Below are 18,032 nucleotides of genomic sequence, written 5' to 3' on the forward strand. Positions count from 1 at the left end.
TGATACAAAAATTGTAAATAAAAAAAAAAAAATTAATTGCTAAAAAACATGTTTAAAAGTAGCCCTGCAGGCCGACAGCGTGTTCCCAACTTTTACGTACGGGAATTCGGAAGAGCTGGGCCGTGACTGATACCTTGATACAAGGGAGTCAATAGTCAGCACTCAGCATCGCTTTATCAAGACAGCCAGGTGCTGATGGTTTACAACACTGTTAAAAACAGCTATTTGAAATGCTCAAATTCAAGCGTCCGAGGAGCACCTGATATTTCAAGACAAACTCTCGTAACGCACAGCAGTAACGTGTTAGCAAGCGCTACGCGGTCAGCCGTGCTCGGGGCAGACGCCTGGGCTCCCGAGCGGCCCCGAAGGACGTGCCGGGGCTCCGGGCAGCAACGCCTGTCCCCACGTGCCCTCGCCCGCAGCCGTCACAACCCAACACGGATGAAGAAAGTGGTAAATGAAAGGGATAAGGGTGGAAATCAGGCAATTCGGTTCATGTTTCTGAGAGCTAAGTCACCGAAGTGGCTCAGAAGCCCGGCATTCGTTAAGACTGATTTACAGTTTGGAATAGTCTGAGTCTTATCTAACACACATTCACTCGATAAAAATCACTTAGATGCTTCTGAAAATTTTAGCCCAAATCAAAGGGGAAAAAAAACCAAAGTCCCCTCATCGCCAAGCTGCTTTCAGTTCCGCCTGTGCGTTTGGGAACACCCGGCCAGTTCAACAGAACCACCAACCGTTTTCAGTAAAGCTCTTACAGGACACAAATGCATTAATAAAGTTTGCATATTAAATTCACAGGAACTCTACCATAAAAAAAAACCCCAAAACCTGCTATAAAAATTCACCAGGTCCTTGGGACAGCAGTAATCGTAGTGTATCGAAAGGTTTTTAAACACAGCTTTTCCCCCCGCTGTTCCTCTGGCTGCTTGTTGTCAAATCAGTCGAGCGTGTGTAGGTTGAAAAAAGTCCCAAATGCAGTCAGAAGTTTCCACCTAAAACCGAGGGTGCGGCGAACGGCGTCCTCACTGAAACAGGCTGTTAAAAGACCTCCAGTATCACCCTACTTACATGCATGCCTGTCACAAACCACTACATAATATTTCTCTATCTCAGTTTCTAGAGACTGTAAACTACTTTTTAAAAAGCCAAGGAGGTAGACGTCTAGTAAAAATGGACAAAAGCAAAGAATTCACAGTTGAAATTACTATACATAAGCCCAAAGCTTTCATCTGGACATCGCAGGACCTCTTCAGGGGAGTATCCTACACCTGTGCACAGGGTTAAATACCACATTGCTTAACGGTAAAAGAATCAATTCAGGATCTCCCTGCTTTTTCTGTACTTTCTGATCACACTGGGAGCTAAACATGTCATATCCCACAGTGATTATCCAATCCAAAACATCACAGCAGGATTTCCAGTCCGGAGAGCAGCCACTTTCCCTCTACAGAGCAGAACAGCGTCATCCTTGCATCAAGTTCAAGTCCACCAAAACTAGGGCCTGTGTCCTCGTGATGAGAAGCTCCGGGATATTGCTGCTGTTGAGACGAGTGCAAATTCAAACTGAAGAAAATACGAAGACAACCAAGAGCAAAAGAGTTCTCTAGAGCCGAGTCTCGAGGACGTGGGTTACACGACAACAACAACTTGTCCTGAAGTCTTAAAGTGTCCAGTTCCCTCCGTGGGCATAACTGCATCTTCTGTTCTTCAGGTATGCTCAGCCATCTCCTTGTTCAGAAACAACGAAGCCTGCATGAGTAAGAGCAAAACACACATCCGTCCATCAGATCCATTCCTTTGCCGGGCAAGTTAAAGCAGAGGTGAAATCCAGGCCAATCATCCTCCTGCTTGCCTCGAAGTACAGCAAGATTGCAATCCAGCTAGACGAGGATTCGCGCGCTTAGCTATGCGAGTGTAAGATTTTGTTTTTCCGCATCAACTGTTGCGTATCCCACCAGAATCCCAGACTGGCATCCCCAGTAATGCAATGTGCAGCAACACAGCGTAAAGGAAAACCAAAGTGATCCACGTGGAATGGCTTTCTGACAGTCAGGGAAGAATATTCCCATTCCCCCACCTCGCTGACTGCACCCACTAATGCTCTCAAAGACGCCATCCATTCTAGTATTTAAGCCAAAGTCCGTAACATTTCCCGAGGCTAGTCAGTCCTTGCTGCTTTTTGTTATAATAGCAGTGTCATTTCCATCAACAAAAATCTCTGTATCTTCATCGTTCTTCTCTGCCTTCTTGAACTTCTAAGAACCTTTGAAGTTTGTTGTCCAATGCAGTCTGATCACCTCCAGCGTTTCACGAATCCCCTGCGAGTTCTTCTGAAACGAATTCAGGCTGAAGAGCTGAACGCCAGGAGGGCGAGGAAGCTGACTCGTTACCAGACGTCTGTAAGAGTAAATACCGCAAACTCCCCCGCTCCAAGCAACCCACTAATGGGAAATGCCGTCAGCGTGCTGCTGTGCAATAGCACAAAAAGAAGAGGCAAAAGGAAAGACTTAAGAATAACCCCCTGAAAAGGGGCTCACACTTCCAGCCGACTCCACCTACCCTTTGAGCTTCTCTCAGATTTTGTGATTGTCATTTGGTGGCTTATGATAAGGACAAGGGGAAGAAAAGGGAAAAAAAAAAAAAAAAGGAGAAAAACCAGGCAACTTATTTTGCCAGCCCTCTAAGATTTTATCATCTTCAATGACCTCATTTAGGGAAAAAAACCATCATTCAGACTACTTTTTCCCAGACCGCTCTCTCCCTTTTTGCCCGGTAGGCAACGAGAACACACACGCATGGGTCTTTGTCCCTCCACCAACAGAATTCACAAACGCACAGTCACCTGAACTAGCTTTTCTTCTGTAGGTATCGAGGTTAAGACGCTTCTGTCAAAACAGCTAAGCAGATCTCACCATTACTGCTTCGCCTACAGAAGTTTCGTGTCTTTAACACAAAGCACGCACTTGCGAGTGCTGAAATTTTTGTATGCATTCGCTTAAGGTGCACAGAGTTGCAGTGTTTTCACACAAAACCACACTGATGGCTATCACAACCTTTGTCCTTTGCAATTCTACCTTTTTAATGCTCCGTTTTGTCCTGAGACCCCATCCACGTCGATCGGTTTTTATTATTTCAGCATCAGGGTAGAGTCTTTTGGTGAAACACTGGTTCTGACATCGCTCTCCCGCTGGGCACACCTGGGGATGGCACTCGTACTGCAGCATCCTGTTCAGACACTCTGACTCCAGCCCACAGGGGTTCTCGTCCGATGGCTTGCAGTTACAGCGAGGGATTTCTGACAGATCGGCTACCTGAATCTGAACCTTCCCTATTACCTTGTTGGACTGTGGAACAAAGGGAAAAAAAGAATAAGTGAAGATGACAATACACAAAGAACACAAACTCAACAGCTTTATTGGAGGCCAGTCATCAACTGAGACGAGAAGGCAAGAAAATAATGATTACACTGTTATTTTTCTTCCAGACCCTTTGGAAGGATGGTGTGTCACAACAAGTATACTTCCCGCAATTCAGAGCGGACACATGGATGCACTTTTGCAGATGGCATCTGCTGCCACTCAGCTGCCAACTGAACTGGGGACGTACACTGCTCAGAGAAGGCAGTGCTAAGCAATTAACGTGAAGAACATTAAAACTCCTGACTCCAGGCAGTACAGCAGGAGCCTCTTCCCAGTAAAACGACTGGTTCGGTAACTCAAAGCACACAAAGTTTATGAAGTACATCACTGGTGTTATTTCTTCCAGGTAAAACGAAAAACGTTAAAGAAACAACACCAAGCCCTATATGTCCAAAATTGCTGGCAAGAGTTAGACTCCGTAGTCCGCACTAGGGTGAGCAGTCGGTATTCCTACTAATACTGAGTTCAGGGTTAACGATGTTGAGTAAGTTGTAATAGCCAGCATGTATCTAAGACACACGACATGAGCTTGCAACCAGCAAAATTCTACCTTAGGTAAAACTGTTCTTCAGCCGTTAACTCTCTTGCACAAATACTCTGCTAAAAGAACGTTTTATGGTACTAGAAGACAGAATAAAAGACTCTTGAAAAGAACAGCAAAGTGATTTATCTGAATGTCCTTAAGCTGGAATTGTTGCAAATATTGGTTTAAATACATAGCTTACCAATGCACAGCGTAAAAACAGGAAAAAAAAGAAGCCAACTCACTTTAATGTGTTTATAAGGTGGAGGTTTCCTTGAATTCCTTTCAATTTCTAATGCCTCTTTGCTTTCTCTTTGTGCTTTCAGCTCCTGGAAGCGCTTTGCCGCTTCTTCAAGTGCTGTGCAAGGGAGTTCAAAAGAGAAAGCAATTAGCACCAGCTGCTGTTAATCAAATATATACATGTATGTATTTAATTTTTTTTTTTTTTTTACAAGCTAGGAATAGAACTCTATAAACAAAAACACAAGCTAAAAATGAGTTATTGCAGTATATCATGAATCTATAATCAGGTACTTTTCAGTAGGTACAGAGATACTGAACAACGATCCCATGCAGCAGAGCCCAAGCTCCATCTTAACGTTTCCCAGTTTGCGGAAGAATCGAACTTGCCCACAACAATATACAACGAGTAGGCACTCAAAGAAATATATTTTTATCTGCAGTCAAGGGATCTACATAATGTTTGCAATTTTACGTGAACACAGAACACTAGTCACATAATATTCCCATGCAGGTTAAGTGGTGATGGAGACACAAACACGTGGAATTTTTGTCATAAACCACTATAAACTTTGTTTGATTTTACCTTTCTTGAAGGTCTTGTTAATACTAGTTTGCCCCTCAGCAAAGCTTTTATCTCCTTCAACATAAGGGAAAACTCTGCCCTGGTGTACCCAATAGTAGTCATGTGAACCAAAGAAAAATACTGGGAAGTCCCCGATATCATGTTTGAGGCCCTGTATGTTGAGAGGCACAGACCTGGGATTGCAGATCTCTGCTGGCCACCACCTAAAAAGTAGGAGAAAAAAAAAAAAAAAAAAAAAAAGGAAAAAAAGAGAATATAAGTTCCTTGAAGCCTTAGCTTCTGAGTTTGCCTAACTGGATCGGGAAATAAAAGCCAGTTTTCCTTTCTTAAAGAAACGAACTCCTTCCTTATGCATTCAAGGCTCCCTTTAGCAGTACTTGGGAAGCACCAAGCAAAAGACAAGAAAAGTTCTTATGCCAGATTTCAGAAAAGCCTTGTAAGAACAAACACGGCACAAGAGTGGACTTCTAAGATCCCCTACAAATGCTTGTACTCCTGCAGGTGACTAACAGCAAACACAAGCTGGGACACCTTGGTTCTACAAGACAGCCCCTGGTTTTCCGTATCGCTATTACACTCTACAGAGCAAATGTAAGCGCAATCAAGTATCCATCATTGCCTGGAAAAAGCAGGAGAATTTAATCTCAAGGGCGACATCGATGTCTGACACAAAGCAGATGAATTATTGTATTTCTAGTTCTTGTTTACAAAGACTGAGCTGCTTTGAGTTATCTTCCTGTAATTCTATAGTACATTAAAAACACCCAAAGCATTAAAACCCCGAAATAGCGAACTTGCCTGTAATTTCCAAGCTTGACCCAAACAATCTGCTTGTAACGTAGCTTCTTGCCAGCTTTACAGTCATTGCAATTCCAGCATCCTTCAGGCATTTCTATGTTGAGACACTCGGGGTGAAAGGAAGCTGGGCAGGATTCACAGCATAACAGTTTTCCACCTTTAAACAAAGAAACCCTGCTTGGTTTATAGAAGTAAGGATTTGCTTCCCCCTCTGCACAGCAATTGACATTCATTTTCAATCATCCATTCTACGTTCTCGTTTGCCTCACAGAAGAAACGGCAAAAGAAAGGGATCAAGTCAAACTTAACAATGTTGGTTAAAAAAGACCGTGCAGTGCAATCGTCTAACGTGCAAGTTGTGATGCTTAACTGCAAAGATACACACAAAAGCGGCTGAGTATTTTTTAAACACGAGGTAAGTTGGCGGGAGAAGCAACATTCCCGAATGAAGCACTGCATCTGAAAGCAGTGCCGTTAGCCTTTATTCCTTTGGTGATGGCCACAACTTTGGTTGGTTCCTTTGGTGATGGCCACAACTTTGGTTGGTTCCTTTGGTGATGGCCACAACTTTGGTTGCTTCCTTTGGTGATGGCCAAAACAACGACAAATAACCACATTTTTAAGAAACGTTTTTTCAATCAACATTGTTATGACTGAATCCCTCAGCAATCAGTTAGTGTGCATTAAAACACCCCGCAGCCTATAGGTTGATCAATGCTTTTCTGTACCAAGGACATTATAAAAGAATGGTAGCAAGTCTGTTTATTCCACAAAAAGAAGTTTACCAGTATGAGCACAGTACATAATGCAGAATGAGACACCACGCAAGTTGTCCCCATCCCAAAAGTTCCTTTTGCGCACAAAGGAAATCTTAGCGCGGTGGTTAACGTTAATTGCTGAAGTTTACACTTATTTGGACAAAAGTTGTTTTGGCTGGCTTATATTTTGGCAGATGTATTAAACGTGGAGAGCCACAGCACATCTCTAAGCCACCCTCAGCAGACAGAGCAGCTCATACAATAAGACTCGATACATTACACGTATTGTAATATTTTATATATGCACATATATAAAATATAGATACACGTTTTTATAGACAGATAAACTTTTAAAAAATTAACAAGTTTTTGTGTCCCAGATGGAAAATCTGGGAGAGACTTGAGAGTATTTAAAGCAGTTTTCCAGCACAATATCAAAAAAAGTGTGAACTTTCAAACATTTATCAGAAAATCTTGTCCACCTATAGACTTTCAAAAACGTCACTGCATTAATTGATTGTTGCATGTCACAATAAGCATTCCTTAAACAAATCAGTTGCATGACCAATACTGTATTTCCTCTGCTAGAAACGGCAAAATCCAACCGTATGGATTTTCCAGAGCTGCCCAAACCCGTAAGAAAATTTTAACTTTTAAGAGAGTTTTTTGCAAAAACGTTATTTCAGAGGAAATACAGACCCAGTGTAAATTACTGAAACGTTATCCGACATGGTAAAATGCCAAGAGATGCAAAAATCAAACAAAATCAAATGCAAAACTTTCAGTGCTAAGCAAGAAAAAAAACCAACACTTTGCTCTCAGGATGCATTAGTAAGATATTGCTCAAGCTAAGCAGAGGGCTCAAAATAATTTTTGTTTTCAGGAATTACAGGAACTACTGAAAGCCATCAATCTAGCAACGTTCAAAATAACCTAACTTGAGAATGGTTAATTGGGCACCGTTTCTGAACACTCTCGGGAAATCAAATTTCTGTGGGGAATAAAATATTACATCTGAGTATTTTATACAGACAACAGTTATCTCCCCATGAGGTATTCGGAGATGCTACAGCACCACCCACACCAGAAGAAAACGCTCGCTCTCTCCCGGGGCTGCAGGGTTTTCCGCGCGGGGCAGAAAGCCTCTCCTGCCGCTCCTACGCGCGGCGCTGCTTCAGAAAGCCAGGAGGGGAAGGAGCGCCGGCTGTCCCAAGCTGGCGGAGGTGGAACACGAGGCCCAAGGGCTAATGGACACATACGCAGGCAAAACCTCGCTGCCTTCCCGCTTCGGACATCCTCTGGATGGCAACAGGACCCACCCGCGTTCAACCTGAAAAAACCTCTCCCCTCCCAGGCTCTGCGTAAGCTACCTAGAAGATCTGAAACAGAACACCCCCCCCTCTTCTTCCATATATAAAACCAATTTTACATCATCCTCGTAAGTACTGAACTGCGACAGTATCAAGCTCTATTTGCCACCTCTTCACATTACTGCGTAAATAGCTTCCCCGCAGCTGGAACAGCCTAGGCCAGGTACAAAGTGATTTAACCTCTTTCAAGGAGAATTTAGCGACAGTAATTATTTTAAGCCCTTTTGTAATAAAAAAAATTGCCAACAACATGAACACACGCTCACAATAATCAATGAGTGAAGGTTACTGAAAAGCAGTAAGTGGTGCTGGACAAGCAGACATTTCTTGTTTGATTTAAAGAGAGAGAAATAACAGAAAAAGCCAAAGTAAATTAAAGAGAAAGAAACTATTTTGGTTACCTTTCTCACATTTCTTTTTGGAAGCTGACGAAGGAGGAGGAATCATAGGTAATTTCATCAACTCAGCACGATTTGATTCATTCAGTAGGTAGTGGGACTTATAGGCATATGAACTGAACAGGGGGTCTGAATGATCCTGCACTACCAACCCTATACGAAACAAACAGAAAGAGATGAGTTGCAATGAAACTACCCATGATTCCATAAAGGAGAAAAATAAAATAAATTGAATGAACACCTCTAATGCATTTATGTGTGAATGAAAAAAAAGATAAAATGAAGAAAAAGAAAAGTCTGACAGAAAGTTTCTTCACTAAGAAAGAGGTTATGTGTTTGAGAGACTAAATTAAAATGTAGCTGGAAAAACCTACGATGAATAAGCTGCTTCTAAGTGGAATTTCAGTTGTGCTTTTACCCTTAATCTGCGCATTTATAGAAAAGCACAAGAAAAGCAACCAGTTTTGTATCTGTGTGAGCCACCCTCCCTCCCAAACGAAAAAAGCAAGCTCATTTGAAGAGCTGGGGGATGGCAGTCACTGCAGCCAAGGTCATGCCGTTAGCTGGGGCTACAAACTGAAAAAGCAGACGTCGTATGGAACTCCCCATCCCACTTACTACAAATCTGTCTCTAAGATCTTATCTGTGGAAGTGTTTTGCCTTTATAACTGTGTCGGGAAAAAAATAACAAGAGGGGTCAGTGATTCTGCAAAGCACCAGAGGGGAAAGAATGGATCAAAGTGCTGCCCTACGCCATTTGTTTTTAAGTAAAGCTCCACCAACCCTGCCCTCCCACAGCTACCAAATTAAACACTTTGGAGCAGTCAAGCACTCTGTTCTCCTACATGCATTTATTTCAAATGATGCGCTTGCATTTCTCTATCTTTCTCCACCAAGAAGAGTTTTTCTTCATTGCTCCAAAGAGCCAGGCAGCCCAGGCGAGAGCCCCATCGCTACAGATCAGAAGCATTTGGCCAGTAATTCATGGGAAGAGCAGAGCAACTGAGACCCAAAGAAGCAGGAAAGATGAGCTACCAAGACAGCCACCAATTCTTTCCCTTGTGGGACACACGCAGAGCTGAGGGCTGTAGAGAAGCTTTTGAACTGGGGTGCCTAAAAATCTGCTGTGAGGAGAACGGCATCAGCCTACCTGGAAAGCACGTCCTCAGGAGGATTCATAAAACAAGTATGACCTACACATGCGGGTATGTGAACTACAATGTGCTTAATGAAGGATATTTCAGGAAGGTGAATAAGAAGTCTTAAAATATACCGTATTTCAAGTACCTCGTGATAAGCAGGTTTGCATATTTTATGGATTGTCTCATATCTACATTTTCTCACTTCAGTAATGCTTTGCATCTAAACACAAAGTTTTTCCTTCTGATATCAACTAAAACTAATTCAGTAACCGTTCTCACATACAGATGCCCAAGTATTTCTAAAGCATTCAGTTCCCCATTTCTTTCTGAGCAGGTACTCTCAGCGCTCCTGCCACAGATGCTGTCCTCACCTTATGTCCCTCATGCTGACCACATATGACTAGACAGGACTCAATTCAACCCATCCGGGGGAGATTGCTAAATGTAAACCTCGCACAATCTTTCTTCGGTGAAGCACACTGGCTCCTGATTCCAGCTACGCCTAGTAGAAACAAACCCCACAAAAATTTTCTAGAAGAACAAGTACATAGAGTTGCTGTAAAATACAGAGGATTCAGTCAGTGGTAGCGGTTTGTAACTTTTCCAGTTCTCATAACTAAGACTCAGTGAATATACAGGACGGGAAATTCCATCTGCTGGGGTTCAGAGGTTACTTATATTGCCAGAAGAAAATACAGACTTCTGTAGCGTCATCTCTGATGAGGATTATATATTATATATATTATATTTTATATATATATATTTTTTTTTATATATATATATATATTATATACAGGTATAAACAGAATTACTAAAACAATGTCAAATGTGTGTGGGAGGAAAAAAAAAAAAAAAGAAACCAAACCCAAAAAGCATGAAAATTTGCTGCTGCACTTCATTTACTTTTTTAGAAATAAATGCAGGTCTGCATCTTCAGCAAGCATAAGACTCCCTTACTGTAATTCGGTTTTGGAATTCTACTCCTAAATTCTGATTTCTGTGCCCTATACATAAGATGGATGCCAAATAGCAGGTCTTCCTTTTCATAAAGCTTTTAAATAGGTTCTACCCAAGAGAAGTGGGAGGCCTCTGTTTTACACCTTTGTGTCACAGACTCAGTAGCCAAAACTTGGAGAAAAAATTCCCAAGGAGATTCACCTTCACATGCACCTGTAATAACAAACTATTGCAGATTTATCATCTAGAGTAGGTTCTTCTATGATATTTGGATCTTAAGCCAGTTTCAAGCATCCATAGTTGCTGGCCACAGGCTTAATAAAGTACAACTTCAAAGAAATTTATTTAGCTGTTTTGTATCATGCAATGGATTTTGATCCTACAGCTTAATAGTGTTTTGAAATTGGTAGAAAACAAAATATTTAGGATAAATCCAACGGCAGAAGCCTGCCACTGCTTTCCATTCACATCTTAGTACAAAGACAGCTTTCACAATTGAGATCAGCGACATTCGCACCAGCACGGTTCTCTAAGGGCTAAGATCCTATGACCTACCTCATGCCGGAGCAGAGCAGCAGGACGAGACATCATCCTACCATACAGAATTCTTCACATTCATACTTACAGGGGCAGACTAAAGCCACCGTTGGACCTTGCCAAGAGATATTTCTAATCTGACATTCAAACCAGGGAAGATCCACAGAAACTCTTCTGTCATAAACCTATCTCTGATCCTGGTACCAGACTGACTCCGGACAACTGAGATAAAAAACATAAAACCAAAGTGCTGAAAATATTATGGAACTGCTCTACCTACCACAAAAATTGTTTTTAATGACTCTACTCTAGCTCTAGAAAACAAACAACTTCTTTCCACGTATTTATGTTGGGCTTTTGGGTGTTAACTATTGGTTAAATTAATAATGTTGAAGGATAGGCATTCGTTTTTCTCAGAGTTAGCATCTGATGCAGAATGCCCCAAAGCATCTACCTGCTAACAGAGTGCTACGTCACACGTTTTCAGCTAGCTCTGGTTCAAAGACACAGCAGCTGGTTTGTGTTTGTTGTTCAGACTGTGCATTTGTACACATAAGAACACTATCAACCAGAATTAAACACAAAACATATATAAGGCTACCTAAAAACCTAAAATAAAAGAGCATAAAGACACATATGATGTCAAATTTGCATGTGTACATTTATGCAGTGCTGCTGTGATTCACACCACGCCTATCCTGGTTTGAGGTGGCCCCAAAACGTTTAAATAAGCCCACAAAAGGAGAACCACTGACCCACGTTGTAAACCTCTTTTTACACATTTGGAGGAGCTTTTCCAATGCTCATTCTAAAACTGCTTCTTTCTGAGCTTCTGGATTTTTAAAAAAATTTTATTTTAAACTTGATTCTTTGTGATGGCTCCTAAATTACTTGGAAATGAGGAAAGGGGAAGAAAGGAGAGAGGCAGAAAGGAAATTATTCTGGTACCATCTCTCCCTTCCTATTCAGAGGTCTTTAATTACTACTCTGCCCTTCCAAATTCAAGGCAATCTTTCCCATACTAAGCCTCCAACTGAATGAACACAAGTGAAAACAAGTAACCTCAGGGCTCATCTCATTTTCACTTCCTTATTATTGACTTTCAAAGCTGCTGAAAAGAATACATCCAACATAAGCTATATACTGTATAAGACACATATTATTAATCAAACACCTAACTGGGTCACTTCGATTCATTTGAGAATAATGGTATTTTTGCATCGTGCGACTAAAGCAACTGATGCACCAAAACTTTTCAACCTGCTATCTGGCAGAACACTAGTGACTTAAGAGCCATAAAAAGCAACAAGTGGGGAGGGGAAAAAAAAAAAAAAAAAAAGGAAAAAAGGAAAAAGAAAAAAAAAAAAAGAGAGAACTTTGGCGTATGGAAAATCCCGGCATGAAACTTGTTTCTACGGTACTATAAATGTTTTTCTTTCAAAGTTCTCAAATGTGATGGTAGTCATAAATTAAAATGATTTTTTCTAGTTCATGAGTAAATCCTACCTTTTAGCCTTAAAAATTTAAACAGTTTTAATTTGTGAGTGGTGAAAGAATCCCCTTCTGCTTAACAGACAGTGAATAATAACACAGCATCCATTCTCAGCTTGCAATGGCTGGAATTGGGGGCTCGGCATCCACTTTTTCCTACTGGCAACACAAGTAGGCCTTCTGAGTACCTATCGCTGTTTCTGAATATCAAATATTACGGACCAAAATAGCAAGTGGAAGTCTCATGAGAACTGTTGACCAAAAAAAAAAAAAAAATAATCACAGGCAGCATTTAAATCCCAGAGAGCCCTAAGGGAGTTTTTTCTTTATGAAATACATTATTTTTATCACTAAACTGCACAAGTGACCACAGAAGAACTATAAAACAGGGGAAAAAACAAGTGTGCTCACCTCTTGCACAAACGAAACAAAAGCCTACATTTACAGCTGATGAGGAGTGATTCCTTTTGGAATGGTTACTACAGATGAGAATGTGGGATGACACAAACAAGCTTCCTGCAGCAATACAGCCATCTCCTGAGTGATAGGCAATGGGACATCTGAAACATCTCACCATGCGACCTGTTTAATATAAATGCAGAAAAATGCACCATGTCACCCTGGAGTCAGGATATGGTAGAAGACACCACAGACAGATGCAAGGCTGATTTTTATTCCAATCAGAGGACTAGATTGAAAAGAAAGATTTACATCTTTACAAAAAAAAAGTTTCACAAAAGTTAACTCTTAACTTGCACTTCAAACTCTGTTAAGAAAAAACACATGGTTCTAATCATTCTAGAGTCTACTCGTTTTGTTTAAATATTTTGATTAATTTCTAAAAGGATTCTTTGTTTCTTGAAAAATAATTGTTCTGAAGACCTCTACCAACTGTCTTTTAAAAAAACCCATTCGTGGCCTTGCACTGCTAACCCCTGGCTCCCATTAAACCCAGCAACAAAAGATGACTCGAGCGTTGTGGATCCAGGTATACCTAGACAGCGGTCTCAGGCTGCTAGCTGTTTTCCCACCCACGACAGATTTAAATTCATGACCTCATTAAGAAGGAAACCCTTGTGCCTTGCTGCACACTGCATTACAGATGGCAGAGTTATATTCCTTGTTATTCCGATGACGCATTTGAGTTTCCTCCTGCTGTTCAAAGGCAGCTCTATCCTCACCTTTGCTTGCTTTATGAATATCCTTATCCATCGAGCAGGCAGTACAGCAATGCTGCGGGCAACGAAATCCTCGCGACTCGAACAGGGCAGTGGCAAACTTGCGAACACAGGCCTCGTGATAAAATTTACCGCACGTGTTGACGGAACAGCGCTTCACATCTTTGCCAGGAAGTTTGCACGAAAAGCACGTATGCTCTCCTTGTAAAAGAAGGAATAAGGAAGCCCAACTGTAATGGCCAATTCTTTGAGATACAGATGTTGTTAAAAGAATTTCTGAAGTGAACAGAGTTACGCTGGTTTGAGCAACACAGGCTCCTTCCCTTCAAACAGGTTAAGTTGGTCACTATAACCCGCAATAACTATATAACTGCTGTTAACATAAACATCCTTTACTCTGAGTAAAACTCTAAGCAGTTTATTACTTTTTTTTTCTTGCCAGGTACTTGCTAAGTGGAAAATGAGAATCTGGCCTCAGAGGTTAAAAAAGTAACAGAATAACCCAAACGCAGTCCCAAAACCTGGAAACTTCCCGTCTCGGTTTGTTCTGACCAGAACACAGCTCCTCAGCAAAGCGGCAAATCCCTCCTCATTTTTCCAAGGCAGGAATGCACTCACCGTTTTTACACTCAGTGCAGATGAACTTCTCCTCGGGCATCGACTTCAGGCCGAGACACTCCATATGAAAGACGCTGCAACACTCCCCCTCGCAGGACACCAGAGACTCTCCTGAGCTCTCGCAGATCTTAAACAAACAGACAGCTGTCAGAAAACAAAGGGTACCTGACATACTTAAATGCAAATGACTACCAGATGTTAACAAAGAATAGGCTGAAATCTCTGCAGAGCGAAGATAAGGCAGGAGGACTGGCCTACATCCCACCGCCGACCTGCTAAGTCTCTGGGCTGAAGACAACCCCAGCGCTTTCTGCATCTTGCTCTCGTAACAGCACGAGCCTGGACAGAGACAGGAGAGGCACTACCGGATCCATCTGGACTCCTCGTTTTCTCACGTGCCTGAGGAGCGAGAGCAGCTTGTTCCCTTACTATCGACCAGGAAACTGGCCGGAAGATTCCAGGATTTTCTCTCCAAAATACTGGAAAATTCTCCCTCTGCCCTATCCTGAAAGGCCATCTGAAGTCTTCGAATGGAGCAGAAAATGGCATCTACCTTTTCTACTTTTGCTTGCAGGTACGGATTAGACACCACTTTCTAGCTTTTGAGCTTTCTAACATGCAGGAGGGCTTATGAATCATTTCCAGAGCACAGAAACTCCTAAAAGCCTTGATATTTTATCTGAGATGTCGAATTATGAGACATGGTTAAAACAAAGTAGTGCAATTTGAAAAGTCCGTCAGCTCAAACTAACAGAAACAGATGATACATCTTTAGTATTCACTTCTTTACAGTACAATCATTTACCTGACAAACAGTGTCTTTTTTATTTGTTCCAGTTCCTCTCCTGGATAAGCTAGAGTCTACCGACTGCACATCAGAAGCATCAGCATCGGCCGTAGCTGATGGGCTGTCTGAACGTTTTCCAAAACTACCCTACAAAGAGGAGAAATCCAAGGCACTCAAACAAGACACTTTCAGAGGACAACCACATTTGGAAAAAAATCGTGAAGACACCCCTGGTTATAAGATCATTCAATACATCAAGAGATACGAAGGTCCTTGAAAGCTGCTGAACTTCGTTACAATGACGCAACGAATGCTGCCTTCTTGACATATCTTTTACCTGTACAAGCAAAAAAACCATAAAGATATCTATTTTACTTTTTCCAGACACCTCTCAATTTTACACCAAAATACGGCGGCATCTCCCAGTTCCCAGAGAATCCAACAACCTTCCAAAAGCAAACCGAGTCAGCGATCTAAACCAACGTTTTGCCTGACAAAGTAGGAAAATCCATAAAGAAAGACTGTATCTTTTTTTGTATCAATACAATGGAGGGGATTAGACAGAAAAAGACTGGGCTTTATTTTTTAGACAATAAAAGACATGGAATTTGTAGAAAATGGTGTTCACAGATTTAGCAATGTGCAACTGAAAAGCCTATTATACTGACAGATTAAACGAACAGGTCCCTGTGAGAAACAATATGCCTTTACCTGTAAATCATTAAGTCCTCTTGAATCAGAGTCAGATGTATCTCTGTAAGCTGAGCTAGTCAGTTCTACATCAGTTGAGGCACGACTCCTTTTCTTTAAAGGTTTACAAGAATCTGAAATCTCGCTGGCACCTTAACACAACATACTAAAATTAGTTTTAATATATGTTCTCAACTTTTTGCTTAAAATTAATAAAGGAAAAAGAAAGATGAGAGACAGCCTGAAACCGTACTTTATTTCTAGCCTTAATTTTCAGTTTGCAACTTTGATCCTCGTTTAGTTCTTCCCGAAAAGCTAATTAACTGAAAACCACCTTAGGAAGGCCTTCTGACAAACTGCGGAACATGCTGACATGGTGGCAGAAGCTACTGAATTGTCTATAACAGAGGATAAACCCTTAGGAGATTACCTCTTCGTCATCCATCTGTAACATATGGCTAAGCAAAGACTTTCTCTTTTTTCAATTAAGGAATGTCCAGACGAAGGACTTATGTGCTTACAGCACATTAACAAACACTCTCTTTCCAACCAGCAATGCAAAAGCGAGCGAACAACAACAAGAAACCCCCGCCAGAAAACCCTCACAAGAGAAATTAAGACCAGCATCTATCATGTTCATCAGCAGAAAGCGTTAAGACCTCTGCGGTTTTATACAGAACGAAAACCGTTGCCGAAGTGTGATGAGCCAGGAACTTTTAATAAAGTTTATTTTGGTGTGTAACTCACCTTTCTGCAATCCTGTCTTCACTGCTGTCAGTGGAACCATTTCAACCTGTTTGAATAGGAAAATCCATAGTTAAAACCAGAGGAATTTTTCTCCCTAGTATTAAAAAGAAAACATTTAAGTTTAAGCGATTAGCATCTCTGAACTCAGATGTAGTCTGTCATCCCCTTCTTAGTGTGAGCCTTCTTGTCCTGTTGGATTTAATCCTAGCTGCCTACGCTGAGCACCAGGAGACAAGGCAGCCATACGTTCACTAGCAAGGTCCTTTCCAATCACTCCCTTTGGGCATGAAGATGACAGGAAAGCTTTATCCGTGTCCAGCGGGCAGGAGCGGGGTTCGTTTTGGCAGCCAACCCTGCTGCTTTTGTAAAACCCCACACCTGTGTAAGCAGAAGCTCCCCTTAACAGGTATGACGCTCGGGTTAGTGAGACACTTAATGCACTGCCGCTCAAGGCGCTTCCACCAAGCAGGCACTCCTGAGCTCCTGGGAACGGGCTGTCTCTGTATAGAGTGCTGCAAGGCGCCCGGCGATGGCGAGAGGGACGTCGCCCGCAGCGTTGCAGAGCTCTATACAGCTGGAAACTCAATGGCAGCATACACTTAAGCAGACAAGTTTACAATCTTGCAAAAGCGGTTCAAGGTCTCGATCCTATATCGGAAGGGTAAGTTTAGAAACTGTTCTGCCAATGGACGTGTAACACGTGAGAATTTGGCGACTGCATAATAATTATAGAAGGAAGCTGTTGCCTAAAATCCTGTTTTTAAGGTTAAGAATTACAAGTTATTTCTTTACAATGTGGTTACATATGCATGTAGAAACACATTTAGTAAATATTTAAGGATTATTCTATAATTTTTTTAAAAAATATTTTATTTTGTTGTACAATAGGTAAAAACATACAATAGAAGGATTTGTATAGGATACATTTCGTAATACAAATATAAAATCTAAACAATCACTTTTATTTCTCCACTAGTCACTGTAACAGTAGCATTAACATTTTGTTTTTCCCATTAATTGTACTCGTTCCAGTTATAATTTTATACCAAGTCGTTGCAGACTAATTTGGGAATCAGTTGCAAGAAAACTTGACTTTGGGTAACAAATATTGTTGCATAATTGTAAGAAGTTAGTAAGATTTTTTTTTTTTTAATATAACTTAATACATTCAAGGTTATGCGCATTACAGTGCATCTGTGTTTAATTTTTAGTCATATACTTTTCCTGAGAAAAGCACTTTAATGTTCATAGTCTTAGTTAGCTAGATAATATAAGCAAGCAAAGCTAACTGGGATCCATGAAGTTCATATTGTTGGTTCTTATACCTTTGTTAAATTAAGAAACATTTACAAACATAAAACAACTCATTTGAAAAGAGGGAGGCTGCAACACCTCATGACGAGAGGCTTAAGGGACTACGTCAGGTATCTTACGCCCAACATTTAAGTTGCTTTAAAGTTTCAGCGAGAAACTTTCTAGAGTTAGAGCATTCTTCTGCTGAACACAGATGTAAATGCTATGGCACCAAAAGAAAAACATGAAAAATAAAAGCAACTGGGTCCACTTTCAGTCTCTGAAGTGAATGAAGTGCAAAACAAAGTGTAAAGGGCAAAGAATAAATTAAAATAAAAGATAAAAGCAATTTTTCCCCTTCCCATATAAATCTTTAGCCTGACTGTCCCTTTTAAAAAATTCTCACTGGTAAAAGCTATCCTATGAAACATTTTTATATAAAATTCTCAGGTTTCAAGCGGAGAGGCCCTTGAAGAAGGAGGATCAACCATGGA

At 41.1% G+C, this 18,032-nt stretch overlaps 1 protein-coding gene across 9 annotated transcripts in view; it reads right to left on the reverse strand.

Moving 5' to 3' along the window:
* LOC309602135 (histone-lysine N-methyltransferase NSD3) overlaps nucleotides 1-18,032 on the reverse strand; it is a 45,760-nt gene that overhangs the window by 6,293 nt on the left and 21,435 nt on the right. For 5 of the 9 annotated variants that reach the window (XR_014230622.1, XR_014230623.1, XM_082335462.1 and 2 more), the window contains 11 exons: nucleotides 16,246-16,291; nucleotides 15,520-15,650; nucleotides 14,827-14,955; nucleotides 14,022-14,148; nucleotides 13,407-13,604; nucleotides 12,637-12,807; nucleotides 8,102-8,251; nucleotides 5,573-5,729; nucleotides 4,775-4,977; nucleotides 4,194-4,306; nucleotides 3,081-3,350 (listed from right to left, as the gene is read on the reverse strand). Coding sequence is in view for 7 of the 9 variants with exons in the window: in XM_082335462.1 (XP_082191588.1) it covers nucleotides 3,081-3,350; nucleotides 4,194-4,306; nucleotides 4,775-4,977; nucleotides 5,573-5,729; nucleotides 8,102-8,251; nucleotides 12,637-12,807; nucleotides 13,407-13,604; nucleotides 14,022-14,148; nucleotides 14,827-14,955; nucleotides 15,520-15,650; nucleotides 16,246-16,291 (1,695 nt within the window). In the remaining 2 variants the exon portion in view is untranslated. Of the gene's footprint in view, nucleotides 1-35; nucleotides 2,472-3,080; nucleotides 3,351-4,193; nucleotides 4,307-4,774; nucleotides 4,978-5,572; nucleotides 5,730-8,101; nucleotides 8,252-9,611; nucleotides 9,743-12,277; nucleotides 12,477-12,636; nucleotides 12,808-13,406; nucleotides 13,605-14,021; nucleotides 14,149-14,826; nucleotides 14,956-15,519; nucleotides 15,651-16,245; nucleotides 16,292-18,032 lie in introns of those variants that run through there. The other 4 variants (XM_082335464.1, XM_082335465.1, XM_082335466.1 and 1 more) reach the window with 4 other exon arrangements.

Source organism: Platalea leucorodia, assembly GCF_965183815.1.
Source record: "Platalea leucorodia genome assembly, chromosome: Z".
Taxonomy (NCBI): Eukaryota; Metazoa; Chordata; class Aves; order Pelecaniformes; family Threskiornithidae; genus Platalea; species Platalea leucorodia.